Source organism: Pinus tabuliformis, chromosome J (genome assembly GCF_031772625.1).
Source record: "Pinus tabuliformis cultivar Carrire ecotype Pingquan chromosome J, CPIR1, whole genome shotgun sequence".
In the NCBI taxonomy this organism is placed as follows: domain Eukaryota; kingdom Viridiplantae; phylum Streptophyta; class Pinopsida; order Pinales; family Pinaceae; genus Pinus; species Pinus tabuliformis.
In genome coordinates, this window is record NC_142295.1 from 77,241,238 (window position 1) to 77,263,309 (window position 22,072).

Here is a 22,072-nt window from a genome sequence, read left to right on the forward strand (position 1 = left end):
GGCCGAGTCTGATTGGGGAAGACTGAGTTGTTTTGAGGACATTCTATTGCTGCTTTGACCAACGTTGACTTTTTTGGTTAGGGATGAAGTTTCACTATAGAAATTTACAGGGTTGTTTTGACTTTGAATTGGGCAACTCAATTTGACTTTTGTACTCTCTCTCTGCTGGACATTTGATATAATAATAAGAAGATTCTGTGAAATGGTTTTCCCCACATTGGGGTTTTACCTTGGCATCCGCCAAATCTAGTGTCCTCTTGTCTTGGCTTGTCTTATGTGTTTTGTTGCATGTTCTATCTGCTTTTACTGTCAGTGTGATTATTGTGATTGCTATTGGAAATTTGAAATTGTTATTGGACTGCTAAGGAACATATGACCTACCATTGTTAACAAAAATTAACACGGTATCAGAGCCCGGGTGAAGACATATCCCAAGCAAGAGAGGAAAAACACTGACTAGGGACTGTTGTTAGACAAGAATCTTGGTCTAGCTTCAATGGCTTCTACATCCTACTTCAAATATGAGGATAAGCTCGAGGACAAATTTGACTATCATGCATGGAAGATGACTTTGGAAGAGCATGATGCAATGGACTATGTAGAAGAGTGGTGGAGCCTCCTTCAAATGCACTTGCTGTTGCAAAAACAAAGTACAAGAAAGGTGAGGTCAAAGCTAAGAGAATTATCATAGATCCCATTCAAAAGCATTTGGTTGCCTATATTTCTGATTTGGAAACATCTAAGGAGATGTATGACAAGCTTGTTGGAATGTTCAAAATGAACAATGCAAATGAAATCCTTTTTCTCAAGAATAAGTTGAAGGACATCAAAATGGACAAAGGGGATTCTATCCAATCCTATTTCATGAGGATCACACAAATCAAGAATGACCTTTTATCTATTGGAGAAGTTGTTGCTGACAGGGAGCTCACTCTCATTCCACTTGGAGGTCTTACAAGAGCATGGGACGTGTTTAACACCACCATCCTCAACAATGACAAGATTCCTAGTTTCGATGAATTTTGGCTAGATGAACTCAAAAAGAAACAAGGATGATGGAGAGAGATAAGCCTTCAAATGGAAATGATCCTAGTGCTTTCTTCGCTCATGCTAAGAGGAAGAACAATGTTGGTCCAAGGAAACAAGGTCAAGGATTTAAGCAGGGATTCAAAGAAGGAAGAAAAGGAAGGTGCTACGATTGCAACAGGTTTGGCCACTATGCTAGAGAGTATCCTGACAAGAAGGATACTCTAAGGGATGATGACAACAACAACGACGACAATTACAAAGGCAATGGCAATGGCAATTAAAGGAACAACAAGTTCAACCATAAAGGAAAGAGGAATGCTCTCGTTGCTCGACATGGAAATGGTCAACCTCCCAAATGATCAAGAAACTCCAGGTATGAGGAAAGTACTGTTGTAGAAAAACAAAATGAATTTTATCTTATTTCTGCTTTATCTACTACCTCTCCTTCAGATATGTTGGATCATCGATTGATTGATAGTGGAGCCTCAAGGCATTTCATTGGGTACAAAGAGGCCCTCTCAAATTTGATTGGAAAGAAGATTGATTTGGAGATCATACTTGGAGATAATGCCACCTATCCCGTAAAAGGCATAGGTATTGTCACTTTACGCTTGAATCAAGGTCAAACCATTCAGTTATAAGAAGTATTGTATGTGCTCGATTTGAAGAAGAACCTGTTATCTATTTCTGCGATGGAAGATAAAGGCTTCAAGGTAGCATTCATTGATGGAAAGGTACTTATTTGGCAAAGAAACCCTAAAGATGCATTTACACTTGGATTTAGGGTTGATGGTCTTTATCACGTTGGAGGAAGTCCCTTGGGAGCCATGTCTTGCGATACTTCTCTTCAATCTGAATTATGGCATCGAAGATTTGCCCACCTTCATTACAAATACTTACGGGTAAGGAAGATGGTCAAAGGTATGCCCGAATTCAACATGGATCATGAAGGAGTTTGTCAGGGTTGTGCAGCTAGGAAACATAGAAGGGGACCATTCCCTTCAAGTGAAAGTCAAACTTTTGATATTCCTCAACTAGTCCATTTTGACCTATTCGGTATGTTGCCTGTAACATCACTGGGAGGACACTTATATTATGCTGTCTTTGTGGATGACTTTTCTCGCAAAACATGGATCTATTTCTTGAAGAAGAAGGATGAAGTGTTCAAATGGTTTCGTTCTTTCAAAGCTTTGGTGGAGAATCAAACAGGGAAGAATATCAAAATATCGAGGACCGGCAATGGAACCGAATATGAATCAAATGAATTCAACGGCTTTTGCAGAGAGGTTGGCATTAAGAGGGAGACAACTATTGCATACACTCCTGAGCAAAATGGAGTTGTTGAAAGGAAGAATCAAACGATCATGGAAGCCACTGGTGCCATGCTCCATGATCTAGGTCCACCAAAGTTCTTATGGGGAGAAGTTGCCAACACTGTCATGTATGTTCAAAATAGGTGTCCACATCAAGCATTTGATTTCAAGACACCTGAAAAAGTTTTCACTGGTAAGAAACTTGATGTTTCTCATTTTAGAATATTTAGTGGTCCTGTGTATTTTCATGTGCCTAAAGAGAAGAGAAACAAGTTTGGAGCATGTGGGAAGAAAAGAACATTTGTGGGTTACAGTGAAAATTCAAAGGCATATAGAATCTATGTGCGTAGTCAACAAGATATGGAAGTAAGCCATGATGTTACATTCGATGAAGACTTTTCCCTTGGGAAACCCAGAGATCTCCCCATTCTAGGAAAGGAAAATGATAATGCTGTAGATAAACAAGTTGAATCTCTGATAGATGAATCTATGCCTGATGGATCCCATTGATCCATCACCTGGTGATCCCTCTACCTCAAGAAAAAGACTTTTGTGGCTCAAGGATTCTCTCGAAGATGCTGAAGGACATGTTGCTCCAAGAGGGACATTTCGTGAAAGTAAGAAGCCAAATAGGTATCAAGGGTACCTTGTTGCTACGAGTACTATTGTTCGATTTGAGCCATGTACATTCAAAGAAGCCATAAAGCACCAAGTATGGATGGATGCGATGAATGAGGAATACGAATCAATCATGAAGAATTATGTCTGGGATGTGGTTCTTAGGCCCAAGGACAAGTCTATGGTTACATCTAAATGGATTTACAAAATCAAACATGGAGTTGATGGGAGTGCTGAAAAATATAAAGCCCGGTTTGTTGCTCAAGGCTTCTCTCAAAAGGAAGGAGTGGACTATTATGAGATATTTGCACTAGTTGCTCGTTATACCACTATATGGTCGATTATTGCTTTTGCTGCCTCTGAGGGATGGAGCCTGCGCCAAATGGACGTTAAGACTACTTTCTTACATGGCTCGCTTAAGGAGGAAGTTTACTTGAAACAACCTCCGGGCTTTGAAGTACAAGATCGAAGGACACATGTGCAGGTTGAAGAAAGCCCTTTATGGGTTGAAACAAGCCCCCAAGGCTTGGTATGAGAGGATTGATAGCTATCTTATGAAGCTGGGGTTTACAAGGAGTGAAGCTGACCCTAACCTATATTTCAAGGTTGAAAAGGACATGCCCCTCATTTTAGTCCTTTATGTAGATGATCTCTTTCTGAAAGGTGCAGACCCTCTCATTTATCAATGCAAGAGGGAGTTGGCATTCGAATTCGAGATGAAGGACTTACTTCCTAAGCGTGGAGGTCTGGCAAAAGCTAGATAAGATTTTCTTTTCTCAATGAAAATACATTGTGAAGTTGCTCAAGAGATATGGGATGGTGATTGCAAGTCTGTGTCTACTCTAATGGAACTCAACTTCAAGAAGCTATGTGGAAGCGTCGCTGGGCTCGAATTAGCAAACCGTTCCGAATATAAACAACTTGTGGGGACCCTAATGTTCTTGGTAAACTCCTGTCCTAACATATGCTTCGTTGTAAATACGTTGAGTCAATTTATGGTCGAGCCTCATCACATACATTGGATTGCTGCTAAGAATCTCTTGAGATATCTCTGGGGCACAATCAATTATGGACTGAGATACACTGCGGGGAATTTGAGGCTGCATGGATATACCAATGCTGATTGGATTGGTTGTGTGGTGGATCATAAGAGCACGTCTGGGTGTTGCTTCTCATTAGGGTTTGCTTAAGTTTCTTGGATGAGTAGGAAGTAGAAGTTGATTTCTCTAAGCACCGCTGAGGCCTTATACATTGCAGCTAGTATGGCTTGTTATGAAGCTGTTTGGTTGAGGGAGCTCTTTAGAGCTATTTGAGCACGTGCTGGATACCACTGTGATTTTCTGCGACAACCAGAGTGGGATTTGCCTTTCAGAGACTCCTGTGTTCCACGTCTACTCCAAGCACATTGATATTAGGTACTGCTTTATCCGAGATATGGTACAACGGGGAGCAATAAGGCTCCAACACATCAGAATTGATGAGCAGGTCGTAGATATCCTCATGAAGCCCTTGGGGAAGGTCAAGTTCCTAACCTTCTAAGAGAGTCTTGGAGTCGTGGAAAGACTCTCCCATGAGGGTTCCGCTTGAGTTGGACATTGAGCTCTGGGAGTTGCTGGGGGCTTGGTGTACTTCTTGGAGCTTTGAGCGACCATAGGGTGAGTGGTTCACCTTCCCCTATTGGTGCACTATATACAGGGTGAGTGGTTCACCTTCCCTTGTGATACCCCATGATGGTTGACGTGTGTAGGGTGAGTAGTTCACCTTCCCCTATGATTGACATATGAATAGGATAACTGGTTTACCTTCTCCTATGGCATATGAGCAGGATGAGTGGTTCACCTTCCCCTGTTGATGCCCCAACATACATCCTACCCATGTAGTCTGGGACTCATGGGAAGTACCTCTCATCTAGCCAATGAGATGGGAAAAGTGGATAGGGATGCATGGTGTTCAACCACTTGATCTGGGATCAAGTCTGATCGAGGTTCTACCTCTAGACTGACTTTTGTCAGTGGAGAGTGGTAAGGTCTTGTGACTCACTCTGGATCGATTCTTCTTCATTATTCATATCAGTGTTCAATGGAGCAGAGATGAGATACAAATATGGTTCATGACATCATGATGGCATGCTGATCGATGATGATGGATGGATTGACAGATGGAATTCTCCCTAGTTGAGAGGGAGTGTTAAAATTGGAAACTAGGGCCAAATTCCACCTTGGGATAACTCTTTTGATGGAGATGATGATTGCATTAGATTCCTATTTTCGAGAGGACCAAGATTGATATAAAGATCATCTCATTTGGACAAGCAGAGGTATGATTTTGAATTCATGCCCACTCATGTACAATTTGTTCAAGTCGGCCACATCATCATGTAGGCTCATGAAGCCCAATAGACACTTTGTCACTGCTTTGGGTTGACTTTGACCTCACGATCAAGCCGAGTTTGACTGGGGAAGATCGAGCTATTTTGAGGACATTCTATTGCTACTTTAACCAACGTTGACTTTTTTGGTTAGGGTTGAAGTTTGACTGTAGTTGACTGCAGAAAGTTACATGGTTGTTTTGACTTTGAATTGGGAAAGTCAATTTGACTTTGATACTCTCTCTCTTTGCTGAACATTTGATATAATAATAAGAAAATTCGATCAAAGGGTTTTCCCCACATTAGTGTTTTTCCTTGGCATCTGCCAAATTTGGTGTCCTCTTGTCTTGGCTTGTCTTCTGCATTTTTTTCATGTTCTATCTGCTTTTACTGGCAGTGTGATTATCGTGTTTGTTGTTGGAAATTGGATATTGTTATTGGGCTGCTAAGGAACGTTGAAGCAAATTGTGCCAAGCATAAAACATACCATTGTTAACGAAAATTTGGAAGAAGGTCGAGTTTCATTACTGGGTCGAGTATTTGTTGGAGGAGGCCGATCTATTTGCTGAGGGCCATGTTATTTCCATGAGGCTGAGTTATCTTGTTGCTTGGTCGAGTTTGCTTGCCGAAGCAGAGTTCTTTTTAAAAAAAATCGAGATCATCCTTCTTGAAGGTCAAGTTATTCTAGTTATTTGCCAAAGCTGTATTACATGTTCACAAGTTGACCCCTCGATCAAGTTAATAAAATTCTAGTTGTGCCTTAAAATATCTCTGCTATAAGAGTTTGTTTATTTTGCATACAAAGTGTTCGAAGAAAATCTTGTATGCAAAGTGTTTGTCAAAATTTCTAGAAGAGAAATTTAATATTTTTGCAAGTTGTGCTAGCATATTTTAGCCAAGGGATATTATATACACCATAGTAACCATACTTTGCAGGGAGTCTTGCATAAGACATGCAACTCCCTCGGGTTCTCTGATGTTGTTAGATCTAGTCTCCTATCGACAAGCACTTGCCCAATGGTACCCATGGATTGCCAATGGCATCTGAATGGGGTTGGCGTGCGTTGTCATGAAGGAAAAACGGTCATGGGACCCAACTGCATCACAAAGTCTGTTGATTTTTGATAGCATTGGGAGGTATTCCCGCATGGATAAGGGGGTCTCCAAGTTGGCCTATAGAAATTAAAATAAAATTTATTTTTGGAGTGACAACTCGACCCAGTCGATGAAAGCATATGTCCCTTGGATTATTTTGGCCCCATTCGACAAGTATAAATAGATGATGTGGCATCTCATTTTCACCACCGAGCAAGAGCAATTCATATTCTCTCTCATCATCATCTTATCTCTTTTGGACAACGTGTGAGGAGGAGGAGGTTGTGTTTGACTGAAGTTGATCGATCTGTTTTTGACAAAGTCTTGGAGGATGCACTTGTGAAGTTGTTTCACTATTGTCCAGGTCAAAGGGCTAGTTGTAGTACAAATTTGGCTACAGATTGATTGCAGGGATGTGTTTGACCACAGGCCGAGTTTTGACTATCTAACTAGCGTTGACTTTGTATATTTTGGTTGGTTTAACCAGTGTTGACTTGCTGTTGTTTGACCAGGTTTGGCTGGTATTTGGATTTGAATATTGGCACAAATTTCTAGACAAGTTGCTGATTTGTAAACCTTGTTGAATAATTTCTGAATTCAGGCTTCTGTGATCCATAATGAATTAAGTAAGAATTTTTTTGGTAGAAATCACATAGGAAGGAAATTAGTTTGCCGATGCGTTTCAAACCATCTAATGTGATTCATTGACAAGACAAGATGAAGAGGCAGATCATGGCACAAGCATAAATATAGAGCAATGTAGAGACTCTTGGTTAAATTAACGACTAGTTTATAAATAATATATTTTTATAATTTCTATGATAAACGGCTAGTTTATAAATAATATTTTATTTTATTTTATTTTTAACATTAATCATTAGGATTAAACTAATCTAGAATATGTTAAATATATATAAAAATAAAACAAACTTGCAAAGTCAAACTTCAAATAAAGAGCGAAGTAAAAAATAACTGAAGGAATCAGGATCTTATTAATAAATAATGGAGTTAAGACTAAAATAAAAATATAACTTATGAGAAACAATGCCATAAATAAAAATATTCAAATAATGTAAATTAATAAATTTCAAACTCAAAATAATCAAAGAAAGATTCAAGAAACAAGGTCAATCATAAAATAAGGGGCGCATGCCTTATAGAAAATCCAAGGAATTAATAAAATAAACAAGGTCTAACCTAAAATACAAGTTTAGAGGAGCTAAGAAAGATCAAGATGATAAAATACTCTTAGAGTTAAGAATGCCAAGATGAAAAAACTTAATTAATAAAAACAACTAGAGAAACTTAATAACAGTAACCATATAAACAAATAAGAAACAAACACAAACAAAAGGAAAATTATAACTTTTTTTATTAAATACTTAAGAAGACAAGACAGGGACCCAACTTCTGCTAATATTCCAACCATCTTCTCTATTCAAATTATTGGTCCTTCTTTTGATTTCAAGGGCCTCCCTAAATTTTCGATGATGGCAATGACTAATCATGGCAATGACCTGAGCATCCTCAATGCAGATGTGATGCTTAAATTTATTTGCATGTTGTGCCAAAGCAGAGGAGCGGGTCGTACCATGCTTGATGGCAGCGGCGTGCTCACAAATCCTTTGATTAATCGTGCGACCGGTCTCACCTATGTAGGGAGTCCCACAAGAGCAAGGGATAACACAAACACCTCATCTTTTTAGGGTCCACCGGGTCTTTGACAAATCTTAGGGAACTTCGGATGGTATTTAGAGGCCTAAAGGTTGAAGGAACCTTATGCTTCCTTAAGATCTTTGCAATCTTGTCAGTGGTCCCTTGGATAAAAGGGAGATGAACTCCAGAAAATCGATCCTTGGGTTTTTTCTTAGCTCTAGGACCTTTTTCCGATATGAGGAAAAGCCTTAGTGCATTGGTGTTTACTGTACCCATTATTAAGGAAAACCTTCAGGAGGTGCTTTCTCATCATTAAGATGTTTGTCATCAGAAACTCTTACAACTCTAGTTGCTAAAGTGCTAAGAACACCAAGCTTTTGAGCTGAGAAATGATGAGATTTAGCATGAAGATATTGCTCAGTGTGAGTTTTCTTCCGATAGACTGATGCCAAATAGAGCCATCATCATTCCTAGAAAGGAGGACGTCAAGGAAGGGCAGACTGCCATTGCTTTCGAATTCCATGGTGAACTTTATGGAACTAGATTGATCATTAAGATGAAGAAAGAAAGGGTCCAACTCTTCCTTGCCATGGGACTAGATGACATAAGTGTCATCTACAAACCTCTTCCACAATTTAGGCAGAAGAGGAGAAGAGGATAAGGTTTTTGATTCAAAATCCTCCATGAATATATTAGCTACCACATGGGAGAGGGGGGAACCCATGGCGACACCACAAGTTTGCTCATAGAATTCTCCATCAAAAGAGAAGAAAGTAGAGGTGAGACAAATATCAACTAATTTAGCTGTATCAGGATCTGTAGTACACTTAATGAATTCAATGGCCTCATTGATAGGAATATTAGTGTAGAGGGAGACCACATCGAAACTCACAAGCTTGTCATCCGAATCAAGATTAATACTCTTTAACTTGTTGACAAACAAAGTAGGGTCCTTGACAAAGGATTCTGTACGACCAACAAGGGGCTTAAGCTTCAAGGCTAGATATTTAGCAGGAAGATAGGTCGGCCCTCCTATTGTGTTGACAATGGGTCTCAGAGGAGCCCCTTCCTTATGAATCTTTGGAAGGCCGTAGATCTTGGGGGTAAGAGGGCTACTCTTGATGAGCTTATGACTGAATAATTTCTCCTAAAGAAAAGTTGCTTGGTTTTTTTCCCAAGGTTGGATTTCTCAAGGTAAAATTAGTCTCTTTTGTGCATGATTGTCTTTCTATGATCTTTGTTGTTTCCACTATATTTACTGTTGGGATTTTTCTGAAATGTAATTATTCAATGATAATAGTGGCATAAATACTAGTTGAAAATCATTAAGAAGTAATTACCTAGCAAAAAATTGTATCTACTGCACTCTAGCATAGGAAATTCAACAAAGTGTACTAGTTGAAGACCAAAACACACCATTTACAGTTCTAGTAGCTAATGGAGATGGTGGGTTGACTCCCCTAAACATACCCCTGGTTGGACAAGACTGTTAGTTGGCCCGAGGGTGAGAGTATCCCAGAGGGGGAAATCATTAGTGACAACATTTAGATCACAAATAACTGCCTACTTCCCTTCTTGCCACAAAGATTCGACTCGGTCCTTAGATAACTTGGCCCTTGCCTGTTGGGATTTGGTAAGGTCAGGATTGAGAATGGTCTTTTGTGTGGGCAGGAGACAAATCAGTCTTCTCTTGGCTTGGAGGGCTTTGAGTCTATCTTCGAGTGTCCAAAAATGAAGGAAGAGCACAGAGTTGGGGCACATCCATGCATGCTCAAGGGTGAGGTCTTTCAAATCTAGAGTGTTGTGAAGGAAGAAGGTGCCTAGCTATAGGGGACTTAAAGGGGCCACATGAGGGGGTAGCCCATGTACTCTCAGATTGAGCTCTTGGGCTCAGTGGAGGTGTTCCATGTTCAAATTTCCATGTACCACCCTTTCAACCACAGTGAGTGGGGGTGGGGGGGTTGCTCCCTTTTGTGGACCACTTCAACCCAAAAATTAAGTGTTTTCTGCTATATTTCTATCTCTTGTTTAAAGTTGGTCTACTGTAATTTCATCTCTTCCTGCGAATTTTTAGTGTTTAGCATTTCTTTTTAGAGTGCAAGGGAATCCTCAATTGGTTTTTGTAAATGCAAGTTTTCTTGTGTTTTCAATTCAGAAACTAGTTGCTTGAGGTTTGTTACTTTTGAATGGAGCTTTTGGTTTTTTGTTTCCAGAAATTCCACCCTCTTTAGTAAATCCTTGACTTGGGAAATCCAATAAGAAATGTCTTGCTCCATGGTGATATTAGTGGGGTGTGAAAATTTCACTATGAAATTTTTATTGCAGCAATTGGAATTAATTCTTCTAATTGAAAATAAATTATGCAGTTTATTGTTACAACAACAACAAATTAATCACACTACAATCTTCACAAACAAAATACCGCGGAAAATAAAAGCATTGGAAACTGAGAAATACTAGCACACACACAAAAATGACACTGTTATTTTTGGACAAAAATCCTCAGAAAAACCCAATATCGGAAAATCAGTTGCAGTCGTTGAGGGTTTATATTATTATTTGCAGCAAATAATTAAGTATAATAATTTGGATGCCAAACTGACAATCGAATCTGAGAGAATCACTGCCAAAATTATCATGAGGATTTTTCCTCACCCACAGCTGATTTCAACTCCCGAAACTGGTCCCTCAACAATTCACACTTCCTTCTGCGTCAACCTCTGCGTAGTGCTTGCGCTAGCTTTGTCGTTGTTGCCTTTGGAAACTCTTAAAATCTGTAGCTCTTCTTCTCTACGACTTTGGAACTAATTCTTTGGACCTTTTGATCAAAATCTCAGCCACCAACTACTGAATCAACTGCTCCTCCAACTAGATCGAAGTGCACTGCTGTTGTCTCTTGCGCAGTCCCTTTGGGTAAACTCGCACTCCCTCAATATGATTCTCCGTAACTGGAATATCTTCCTCTGGATACTGTTGACCTCTCTTGCCACTTGCTACTCACCCATTGGCTCGACTTCCACTGTTGAACCACTCTTGCTACTGGGAATTCGACTTGCCTGGGCGACTGAGTATTTGCACGAGTGCGTTCTCCATCTCTACCCATCGACCTCTTATATTCTTTAGTTGGGACTCCAACAACGACGATTAAAACTTAATCAATGGTTGAGATAATTTCCAAGTTGATCCGTGTGAGTTTCTAGATGATTCATACCTTTCTCAATTAATTCCTATTAATTTACCACTTTTCCTAAGAGTTAGGAATTTTTTAGTTATGGTCAATTAATTTAATTGAGCCATCTCTAGGTGGAATTTTTAGAAACAATTTCTGGGTTTTGGAGAACTCTCGTGTTTTAGAATTTCGACAAAGTCTCGAGACTAGAACACCATCCGATGCTATAAAAACTAACACTCCCTTTTAGCGAGGAAGGTGTTCTAGTGCTGAATTACTACAATATATTGTCTCTTCATCATCCTCCCATACACACTGCTGATGTTTGACCACTGTGACTTTCTGCCACTACCCACTAATCACTGCGTAACTCTAATGCTGCATCTGTGCTGCTGATGACACTACTATACTGCTGCCAACTCTGCATCTACAGTGCAATCCCCTCCCAATTGTTGTTGCTGCTATTGTAACTACTGCAACTGAGAAGGATTCGAAATACTGTGTCCCTGCTACTGAAACATGTTCTCCACCATATCCATTTTCTCTCTAAAATAGACGAACTTAACTCTTTCAAGAGTTTTCACGAGTATATTTGCAACCTGTTCATCTGTGGAAACATACTGTAGCTCGACCGCTCCATGTTCAACACAATCTCTGACGAAATGACATCGAATATCTGTGTTTGACCTGTCATGAAACATTGGATTCTCAGAGAGCTTGATGCAACTCTAATTATCACAATGAACACTGGTCGCTCACATCCTTTGCTTGAACAAGCTAACCAACAATTTCCAAAGCTATATAGCTTTGCACGTAGCTGTGCTCACTGCCATATACTCTGCTTCTGTAGAGCTTAGTGCTCTTGACTTTTGCTTCCCGCTACACCAAGAAACCATCCTTGATCCAAGACTGAAGCAGTACCTAGAGGTACTTTTCCTGCCCACTGCACTGCTTGCTCAATTTGCATTTGTGAACCCACATAGTCTGACGTCATCTCCTTGGGTATATTTCAACCCATACTCTATTATGCCGCACACATACCTCAAAATGTGCTCCCTATTGTCCAATGTACCCTCTTCATTTCCACCATAAACTGGCTGAGGGCATTGACTGCGAATTAGATATCTTGCCTAGTGTTGACAAGATACATGAGAGAACCGATGGGTTGTCTATACAAGGTGGGGGTCAACATCCTTTTCATCTGATGTATCTATTTTCTTCTAGTTGGTGATCATGGGCGTAGGCATGGGTTTACAAACTTGCATTCTTAATCTCTTCAGAATATTTGTGGCATATCTTCCTTGGTCAAGGAAGATTTCCCCGTTCTTCTGCCACACTTCCAATCCTAGGAAATAGTGCATCAACCCCAAATCCTTCATATGAAACTCTACTGCCAGGTTCCTCTTGTAGTCTTCTCTGAGCCTGATGACCCTATCAGGAAGAGATCATCCACATACAACACTAGGATGAGTAGCTCATCCTCTACCAACAAATAGTAAAGGTTGGGATTTGCGTCACTCTTGACGAATCCCATCCACTGCAAGTAGCTGTCAATTTGACCATACCATGCCTTGGGAACTTGCTTGAGCCCGTATAGAGTTTTCTTTAGTATGCACACATGAGTGAGCCTCTCATGAGTCTTGAAGGCCTTTGGCTGTTTTATGTGCACCTCCTCCTCTATCACCCTGTTCAAGAACGTTGTCTTGACATCCATTTGTTGAATCTGCCACCCCATTCGAGCTGCTAGGGATATAACTGACTAGATAAAAGTGTATTTGGCAATTGGGGCGAAGGTGTCCTCATAATCTATCCCTTCTTTATGCCATACCCCTCTGCCATGAATCTAGCCTTGTGCTTCTCCACATTGCCATCTGGAGCGTACTTGATCTTGTATATCCACCAAGAACCTACAACTAACTTGTCCTTAGGTCTTGGCATCGCTTCCCAAACATCATTCGTCATGATAGAGATGTACTCCTCTACCATGGCATCTACCCACACTTGACATTGTGTGGCTTCCCGAAAGATGGAAGGTTTTGCAACCGAGCCACAAATGCTTAGTACCAGTCAGGCTGCTGACTCTCGCTCTTGTTCGTCCTAGGAGCTCTAATGAACTCCTTCACATCTCTCAATGTCCGACGAACTTTTCTGCTGGTTCGACCACTAGTCGTGGGAGGTTCAACCAACTCCTCCTCATCTTGCCTCTGTTGCTCCCTCTACTGTGATCTCACTAGATCCCTTGCACCTGAGGAAATGCTAATACTAGTCAATGTACTGGATCCCTGTGACAGTCCCATTGGTGGGCCCACTGTCTGCCCCTATGGCTGGACCAATGGAGCTTCTGGTGGCTCACTTTGATCTCCTGTTGGCATCTCACGAGACCTCCTGAAGGCTTTTTCCTCCACTAACTTTATGTCTCGTCTCACTACGATCTTCCTGCTTCTAGGAACATAAATCATATATGCCTTTGAGGTTTCACTATACACAACGAGAAACCCCTTCTTTGCAGTTTGATCTAATTGCTATGCTTCTCATTTGGCACATGACAATAAGCTATGCTGCTAAAGATCCTAAAGTGACTTACCTCAGGCTTCTTTCCTGCAAAGACCTCTTCTGGTGTTATCTTTCCCAATGCCTTTTAAGGAACCTTGTTCTGGATATCCACTGTTGTGTTACATGCCTTTGCCCATAGAAACCTGTGCAAATCTTGATCATATAACATCGCTTTTGCAGACCCAACTATAGATCTGTTTTTCTGCTCTGCTACCCATTATGCCATGGAATATATGGAGTTGTCCACTCTTTTCTAATGCCTTTCTTCACACATAAATCTGTGAAGCCTTTATTTGTGTATTCTCCACCAATATCGGAGCGAATTACTTTGATCTTCTTCCCTGTTGCATTCTCTACTAGGGCCTTAAATTCCTTGAAGCGATCAAAGACCTCATCTTTGGTCTTAAGAAGTAGATCTAGGTTTTCCTGCAATGGTCATCAATAAAGGTGACGAAATACTCGGCCCCACTGAAGGCTCTAGTGGACATAGGGCCACAAATGTCTGAATGTATAAGTCCCAACACACCATCTGCTCCATTGTCATTTCTTGGGAATGATGCCTTAGCATATTTCCCAAGCACACACCCTTTGCACACATCATCGTGTTTTGTGCCAAGTTTTGGAATACCTGTCAGAGTTACCTTGAGCATTCTAAGTGCTCCAAGCTGTAAATGTCCCATTCTCCTATGCCATAGCTAATTCAGGTCTTTTTCACTGCTACTGTCGCTGCTTATTAGTGCCATTGGAGAATCAAGCTGCAACCTATACAATCTGTTGCTTCGAACTGCAATCTGCCTCACCCTCTTCCATCTCGGGTCTTTGACAAACACCTTCCCTACGAAGTGGATATCATTTCCCTTGTCTTGTAGTTGGGATATTGAAATCAGGTTCATGCCTAATCTTGGTGCATGCAACACATCTGTAGCACTGGTACTTGCTCTTGACTCCCTTTGAAAATCAATGGTACCTCTCCTCATTGGAGTGCACATCGTATTGTTTCTCATCGTAATCTGGAAGTCCATCTGCTCTTCATTGTAGCTAGAGAAGTATTCTCTCGTCCCTGTAATGTGAGCTGACGCGCCACTGTCTATATACCAGACACCTTGTGAAGCTGCGCTAGATAAGCAAGCGAATTTGTCCTCCAGTCTGGAAGAAAATTTTGAGGCCTCCTGAATATCACATCTGTCCATGGCCATATTGAAAATATCTGAGGAATTTATTGAAGACATCCTGAGTATAAATCTGTGTGCTATTTCTCTTCCACCCGACACTGATTTTGTTCTAGCAAACTGTTGCAAAACACTCTGTGCCCAAACAAGAAAATCTGCTCAACGAAAAACACTGAGCAATTGCTACCCCCTCTCCCTGCTGGAATTACTTCTGAGAAATTCAAACTTTTTTTGCCACCTGCAACTGAAAATTGAATTCTTCCCAACAATTTGCATTGCTTGGCTAGGCACTGTGCAACCCCAGAAAATTCGTCTTGTTGCTACCTTTGAAAAACGACTTTTTCTTTCTTTGCATCTGAGCTCCTCGTCTGTAAAACTCACTCTGATATAATGTGAAAATTTCACTATGAATTTCTATTCCAAGAACTAAAATTAATTCTTCTAATTAAAAATAAATTATGCAGTTTATTGCTATGACAACAACGAATTAATCACACTGCGATCTTCACAAATAAAATACTGCATAAAATAAAAGTGTTGAAAATTGAGAAAAGCTAGCATACACGTAAAAATGACTATTATTTTTGGACAGAAGTCCCTAGAGAAACTCAATGTGGGAAAACCAGTTGCAACCAAAGTTTTAAAAACCGTTTTTAAAAACCGATTACCAGTCTAACTGGCCGGTTAGCAAGCCCGCCGATCTAAACCGGCCAAAAAACCCGGTTCATTAGCCCATTTCTATCAAACTAGCCGGTTCCGTCCTAAACTGGCCGGTTAGAGGCACGCCCACCGTAAAGTTAAAAAAGCAGAATTCTGACTGTGTTTTAGGGGTTTTGGGGGGAAACTAAGGGTGTTTTCCCTCCAAAAACACCCTCTCCAAGCCTTTAAGAGGCCCCTCTCACTCTCATTTGTCTCAAACAACTGATTTGGAGTGTTTGTGAGTTTGTGAGCTTGGAGAGTGTTGAGTTTATGCGCAGCTAAAGTAGTCATCTTGGAGTTGGAGTTGGAGCTATTTTGGAGATAGTGTGTAGCTGTTAGTGGAGTTGCCATCTTCAAGAGGAGGCTAAAGAAGCTAGTTTGCATTTCCAGGTAGTCATCATGCCTCCAAAATCCAGAGATATTGCATGGGCTCATTGTGATATGATTGATGGCAAAATGATTTGCAAATATTGCCAAAAATCCATTCAAGGAGGGGGTATTAATAGGTTCAAGCAACACTTGGCTGGGATATGAGGCCATGTAAAGCCATGTGGAGCACCAAATGAAATAATAGGGCATATTAGGGCAGAATACCTTCAGAAGCTTGAGACTCAAGTCATTGAACCAATAGAGAAGTTTGTGACTGCAAAGTTTGGGAGTCGAGACTCAACCAACTGAGTTTGATCATGATGACTCATGAGAAGTTTCAAGTGATAATGTTGATCACTATTATAGTATTATCATATATGTAGACTGGAGTCTTGTGGTAGGCCACTGGTCCCATAGTTTGTAGGCTTTGTTTTTGCACTCTAGAGGCCATTTAGAGCCTCATTGCTTATGTATTTTGTCGATGATATGTATTGCACTCGGTGCCATTTTGATATATTCACCTTCACTTGGTATATAAATGAGCAATCTTTGCATATTTTGTCTCTATTGGCTTGGAATCGTGGTTTTAAATCTTAAAAATAGTTTTTTTCATTAAAAAATAATTATTTAATGTATTTTTTTAAAACCGGTTCGTTTAGACCAAACCAGTCCCAGTTAGACCGGTTCCGGTTGGTAAACTGGTTCATTAGGTGGACCGGTCCGGTCACCGGTTCCGGTTTTGAAAACATTGGTTGCAACAACTGAGGGTTTATATTATTATTTACAGCAAATAATTGAGTACAATAATTTGGATGCCAAATTGACAATCCAATCTGAGAGAATGACTGGCAAAATTATCGTGAGAATTTTTCCTCACCCCACAGCGGATTTCAGCTTCCAAAATTGGCCCCTCAGCAATTCTCACTTCCTTCTGCGTCAGCCTCTGCGCAGTGCTTCCCCTGGATTTGTTGCTGTTGCCTTTGGAAACTCTTGAAATCTGTAGCTCTGCTTCTCTCTGGCTCTAGAACTGCACTGTAAAAATTTCTGTTTTCCCACCCCGGTTTTCAGTTTCTCCTTATTTCTCCCATGTAGTTAAATGCCCATTCCCATAACCATACATTTAACAGACTGAAAAAAATAAATATTGCTGAAAACACAAATTCTGGAAATTTTTCAGAATGCTGGAAATTGCAGAATTAAAAATCAGCGATTAAAAACAGCCATTAAAACACATTAAAACACTGATATTTTTGGTCAACTTGACCCTGGAAAAACCCCCTACAACTCTTGGGGAAAACCAGTTTGAGAGCTCTTCTTTATTTCTGAAAATTGTCTTTTTACAGTGAGAATTATTCAGCAAAAAATCAGCAAGCAAATTTACAACTTATCTCCTTTCCCGTGCCTCACAGTAATCTGGAAATTACAGCAAACAGGACAGCAATAAATGCTGTACGACCTCCGTTTTGTGTGCAGAAAAATCAGCAAACTGCTCCTCGATTTTTGTGCAAAAATCTGCCTTTCACTATGTGCTGAATCAGCTGTACAAATCTGCTCAACTGCTGCCTTGGAATGTGTGCCAAGCTGCTGTCTCCTTCTCCTTCCTGCTCAGAAATCTCTCTTGCTCTCTTGCTCTCCTTTTCCCAATCTGCTCATGAAAGAATGAATGACCTTTTCCTCCTTTTCCTCCTTTAATATAACTCCAAGTGACTTTTGGGTGATCCAAGTGACTTTTGGGTGATCTCTAAATCCAATGGCTGAAATAGATTTAGATCAATGGTTGAGATTAAATGCTCATTTAAATCTCACTTTCTATTTTTTAATTCACCCCACTTTAATAAAGACCCACTTAGTCATTTATTTCCAAAGTCACTTTTCCTTTCTAATTTTTCATTGACTTTATAAAAGTCACTTTAAAATTAGACTTAATAACTTTATCACTTAAAGTCACTTTTAAATTAGATTTAACTTTATAAAATTATAAAGTCACTTTAGGAGAAAAATTAAATTCTTTTGGACACTTTTCCCTAGGCCAAAGATCAAAGCCTAAGGGAACCACTTGTCCTCCGGTACCAAATTTCAACATGCACTGCTGTTGCTGCCTGGGAAAACTCACACTCCCTCTATTTGACTCTCTAGAACTGGAATATCTTCCTCTGGATACTGCTGATCTCTCCTGCCACTTGTTACTCACCCATTGGCTCGACCTCCAATGCTAAATCACTCTTGCTACTGGGAATTTGACTTGCCTGGGCAACTGAGTATCTGCAGAATTGTGTTCTCCATCTACTCGTTGACCTCTTCTTATAATCTCTAGTTGGGACTCCAACGGCCACAATTAAAAGTTAATCGATGGTTGAGATCATTTCCAAGTTGACCCGTGTGAGTTTTTAGATGATTCACACCTTTCTCAATTAATTCTTATTAATTAACGACTATTTCTAGGTTAGACTTTGGAATTTTTTAATTATGGTCAATTAATTTAATTGAACCATCTCTAGGTGGAATTTGCAGAAACGATTTCTGGGTTTTGGAGAATTCTTGTGTTTTAGCCTCTCCACAAAGTCTTGAGGCTAAAACACCATCTTTCCACAAAGTCTTGAGACTAGAACACCATCTGATGCTACCAAAACTAACAGCCGTAGGTTTGGATTTGTCCTTGGCTGGTGTCACTAGTGTTCTCTAGCAGTGATGGTGATGGGTTTTCCTCTATTCTCTGTGCAATGCCTACCCACACCTCGAAACACCAATTCCCACAAATGATCTCAGCCCTGCAAAAGTAGTTATCGGGTAGTTTCCTGTAATGAAGATCCTCAAAGAAATCTTTCAGGGCTTGAGCATCGCTAGCTACAGCAGAGTCAATGACTGAACTCGGCCTATGTAAAAATGATGATTCCTCCATAGTTCTAGAAAATACTTTGTAATGTTGTTCTTTTGTTTAGTGTTTGAATATGGAATCACAAACAGAATCCATGTTAAACTAAAGATGATAAGTAATACTCCTGTAAATCAGAGTAACTATCCTACATGCATTCTTTTAACTTTTGATGCTTGTATTTTTTCTTAATTTAGAACTGCTGCGTAATCCTTTTCTTTTGGATGGTGCACAAAACAGTTGGACATTAGGTTTGGCCTACAATTTATTGCAAACAAGGGAGCTTAGACACAAATACTTCATTCTTTTTTAGCTGTTACTAGATTATTATATCTAATTTTCTTGTGATGGATCAAAATGAAGGTTATGCTTTGCTGAGTGTGTTTTCAAGTGTTCTCTCCTATCATGATACGCTCTTCTTGTATGCATAGAAAGGATAGTTGCAAGAGTCTTCTAAGTTTGATGAACATAGTATAATTTCATGAGTAAAAATGTGATCAAGGACAGTGTGAATTACGAAACATGTGTTATTGTTTTGCATTAATTGTTAAATTTTAAATATAGATGCCAAAGCTGGTCAGAATCACACCAATTTCTTATTTTATGTAGCTGGCACCAATATGATTGTGTTATGAATATGAAGTGTGGATTTTTGCTCAAGTGTTAGATCCTATAATATGCATTTATGTATCTGAAGTGAACATTTTTCCAGGAGCTGTGGTCACTTTTGGAGTTTATGATGCCAAATATTTTTGAAACTGGTGATGTGGATTTGAAGAAGGTTCTGAGTGCTTCGGCAGAAGATACAAACTTAATTGCTCGTATCAAAACAATTTTGGGGCCATTTATTCTAAGGCGCTTAAAATCAGATGTTATGCAGCAGCTAGTGCAAAAAACTCAAAAGGTTGGAATAATGCTATCTGATTTTCCATTTACAGTGTTTGTTAGTGGATGCAATTTACTTCTGCTGGTTTCTGGTAGCTAAAGTAATATCATAATAAAGCCATTTATTCATTAGGATCCATGAGAGAGAAATGGTTGATTATTTGATCCATGAAACATTAGAATCAGCTTGCACAGATATTAATACATTGGGTAAGCAATGAAAGGAAATGATTGATGGGATCTTCTGAGAGAATCCTGCCACTTGTATTCGTACCAGATGCTCTAGTGTTGCTCCCTAAGAGTAGCATGTCTATGAATTTTACCATGGTGCCTTCACAGGGTCAATACTAGCTTATTTAGAGAAATTTTTAATATTCTGGAATTTATCTAACAGAAGGATTCACTTGGCTGAGATTCTCTGATGCATGTATTCTGTTTTGTACAGATAGAGTCTCTGACAATGGTACCAGAACAGGCTGCTGCATATAAAGAAGCTATCGAGGAGTATCGTGCAGCTTCTTTAGCACGTTTGGCAAAAAATGCAGGGTCTGCAGTAGAGAATGTTGTCGATTTCCTTCCTCGGCGCCAGATTTCTAACTACTTCACACAGTTTCGAAAGGTGTGCTGAAATGCCAACACAGTGGTTATAGCACAGCTTGTCTTTGGAATTATATTATAGCTGTTTCTTAAGGATGCAATTGTGGTTTTTCACAGATTGCAAACCATCCTTTGCTAGTTAGGCGTATCTACACTGAAACCGATGTACACAATTTGGCTAAAATTTTGCATGCGAGAGGTGCTTTTGGTGATCAATGCACCCTGGACAGAGTCAGGGAAGAGATTCTGGGTTATAATGATTTTTCATTGCATCAGGTAAGCGTCTATTGGTAACTCTCTGTTTGTGTGGGTGTCTGTTTGTGCATGTGCATTCAGCCATCTCATTCTTAAAACCACATTTCAGGGACATGTGAAATCCCATTGTTGTCTAGAAGTTTCTAGACTGTTATATCCCTTACTGTATTAACTTTGTTCATCGTGCTTGGTTTATATTTGAAGAGAATTTGCATGTTTTATGAAATATAGCTTTTTCATTTATGATCTGTCCAAGTCACGTAACTTTGAATTAAAAGACATGCTTATGTGAAGTCAGCCATTTAATAAGTAGAATTAGTATGCCTGTGGTTATCATCTTCAGGTTAGCTTTGGTATAAGGTTTCTAAATGTTAAATTGTAGTTTTTTTCTCCCAGAATATTTGTTCATGTCATGTAATTGGAATGCAAGAATATGGCACTTATATACTGAAGTGAAGTTAGATGCATGCATATTATTTGTAATTGGGATTTTTTGCTTTTTTACCTCATTTCTTTCCCACATTTGCTTAAGAATTTACATCTATATTGTCTTAGGCTCATGCATGGAAGCATATTTTACCCACAATATTTAATTGCCACAAATATGTAATGCTAAATTGCATGGCATTGTGCTTTTCTGAGCTTTTGAGAAGACATAGGATAAGATAAGATAAATATATTAATGTCTGACAAATGACCATTGAAGTAGGTCAATGGGACTGTTTTAGGTACAATGATGTAAACACAAAGCAGGAGTGGTAAAATGGCTCCTTTATAAAAGCAAGAAACATGAAGTAAAGTAAAATAGTTGTCTGATCGAAAACCTAGAAGGCCAACTCCAAAGAATGGAGAAGTGGTCCAGGAGAAAGATGTACAAGGTGAATGGCTCTACAGCATATGATACTGGCAATAAGAGGCAATCATGGTCTATTGGAGCTATCTTTGCTAGCATTCTAGGCCAAATGGAGAAATCTAAAAGCATATGTTTGTTCGGAAGAAGAGTTGGGTGGGGAGCCTAAATGCGTACTGTTGATTGCCTGGAAGGAGGGACTCATCATTGCAGTTTGGAATATATCATCTGGCTGCTGTATTGTCTACTAGTATAAGGTTTGGTTTGGTGGTGTTGCTGGGTTCCACAGAGGTGGGAGTAGAACTGTGTGTCCTCACTGATATAAAGTCATCTTTGTCCATTTGTTGCTCGATGCCCCTATTAAGGATCACCATAAAAAAGGAAGTAATTTGTTGAGTGGAAGCAGGTTCAGAGAGTGGATGTTGCTGGAGGATAGAAGAACAGAGATTGAAGGCCTCTTGCATGTATAAATCTAAGCATCTCTGGTCAGGATATCGAAAGAAATTTTCAAGTGTTTGTGTCTCTCTGAAAAGACAGTGGAACTATCCTTTGATCTTGTACTAAATCAGGCAACA

The 22,072-nt window shown here is 39.7% G+C and overlaps 1 protein-coding gene across 1 annotated transcript in view; it reads left to right on the plus strand.

The window, feature by feature from the left end:
* ETL1 (SNF2 domain-containing protein / helicase domain-containing protein) overlaps positions 1–22,072 on the plus strand; it is a 123,505-nt gene that overhangs the window by 56,285 nt on the left and 45,148 nt on the right. The window contains exons 7-9 of the mRNA XM_089377182.1: positions 19,623–19,814; positions 20,241–20,414; positions 20,510–20,668. Coding sequence (XP_089233308.1) covers positions 19,623–19,814; positions 20,241–20,414; positions 20,510–20,668 — 525 coding nt within the window. The remainder of the gene's footprint in view (positions 1–19,622; positions 19,815–20,240; positions 20,415–20,509; positions 20,669–22,072) is intronic.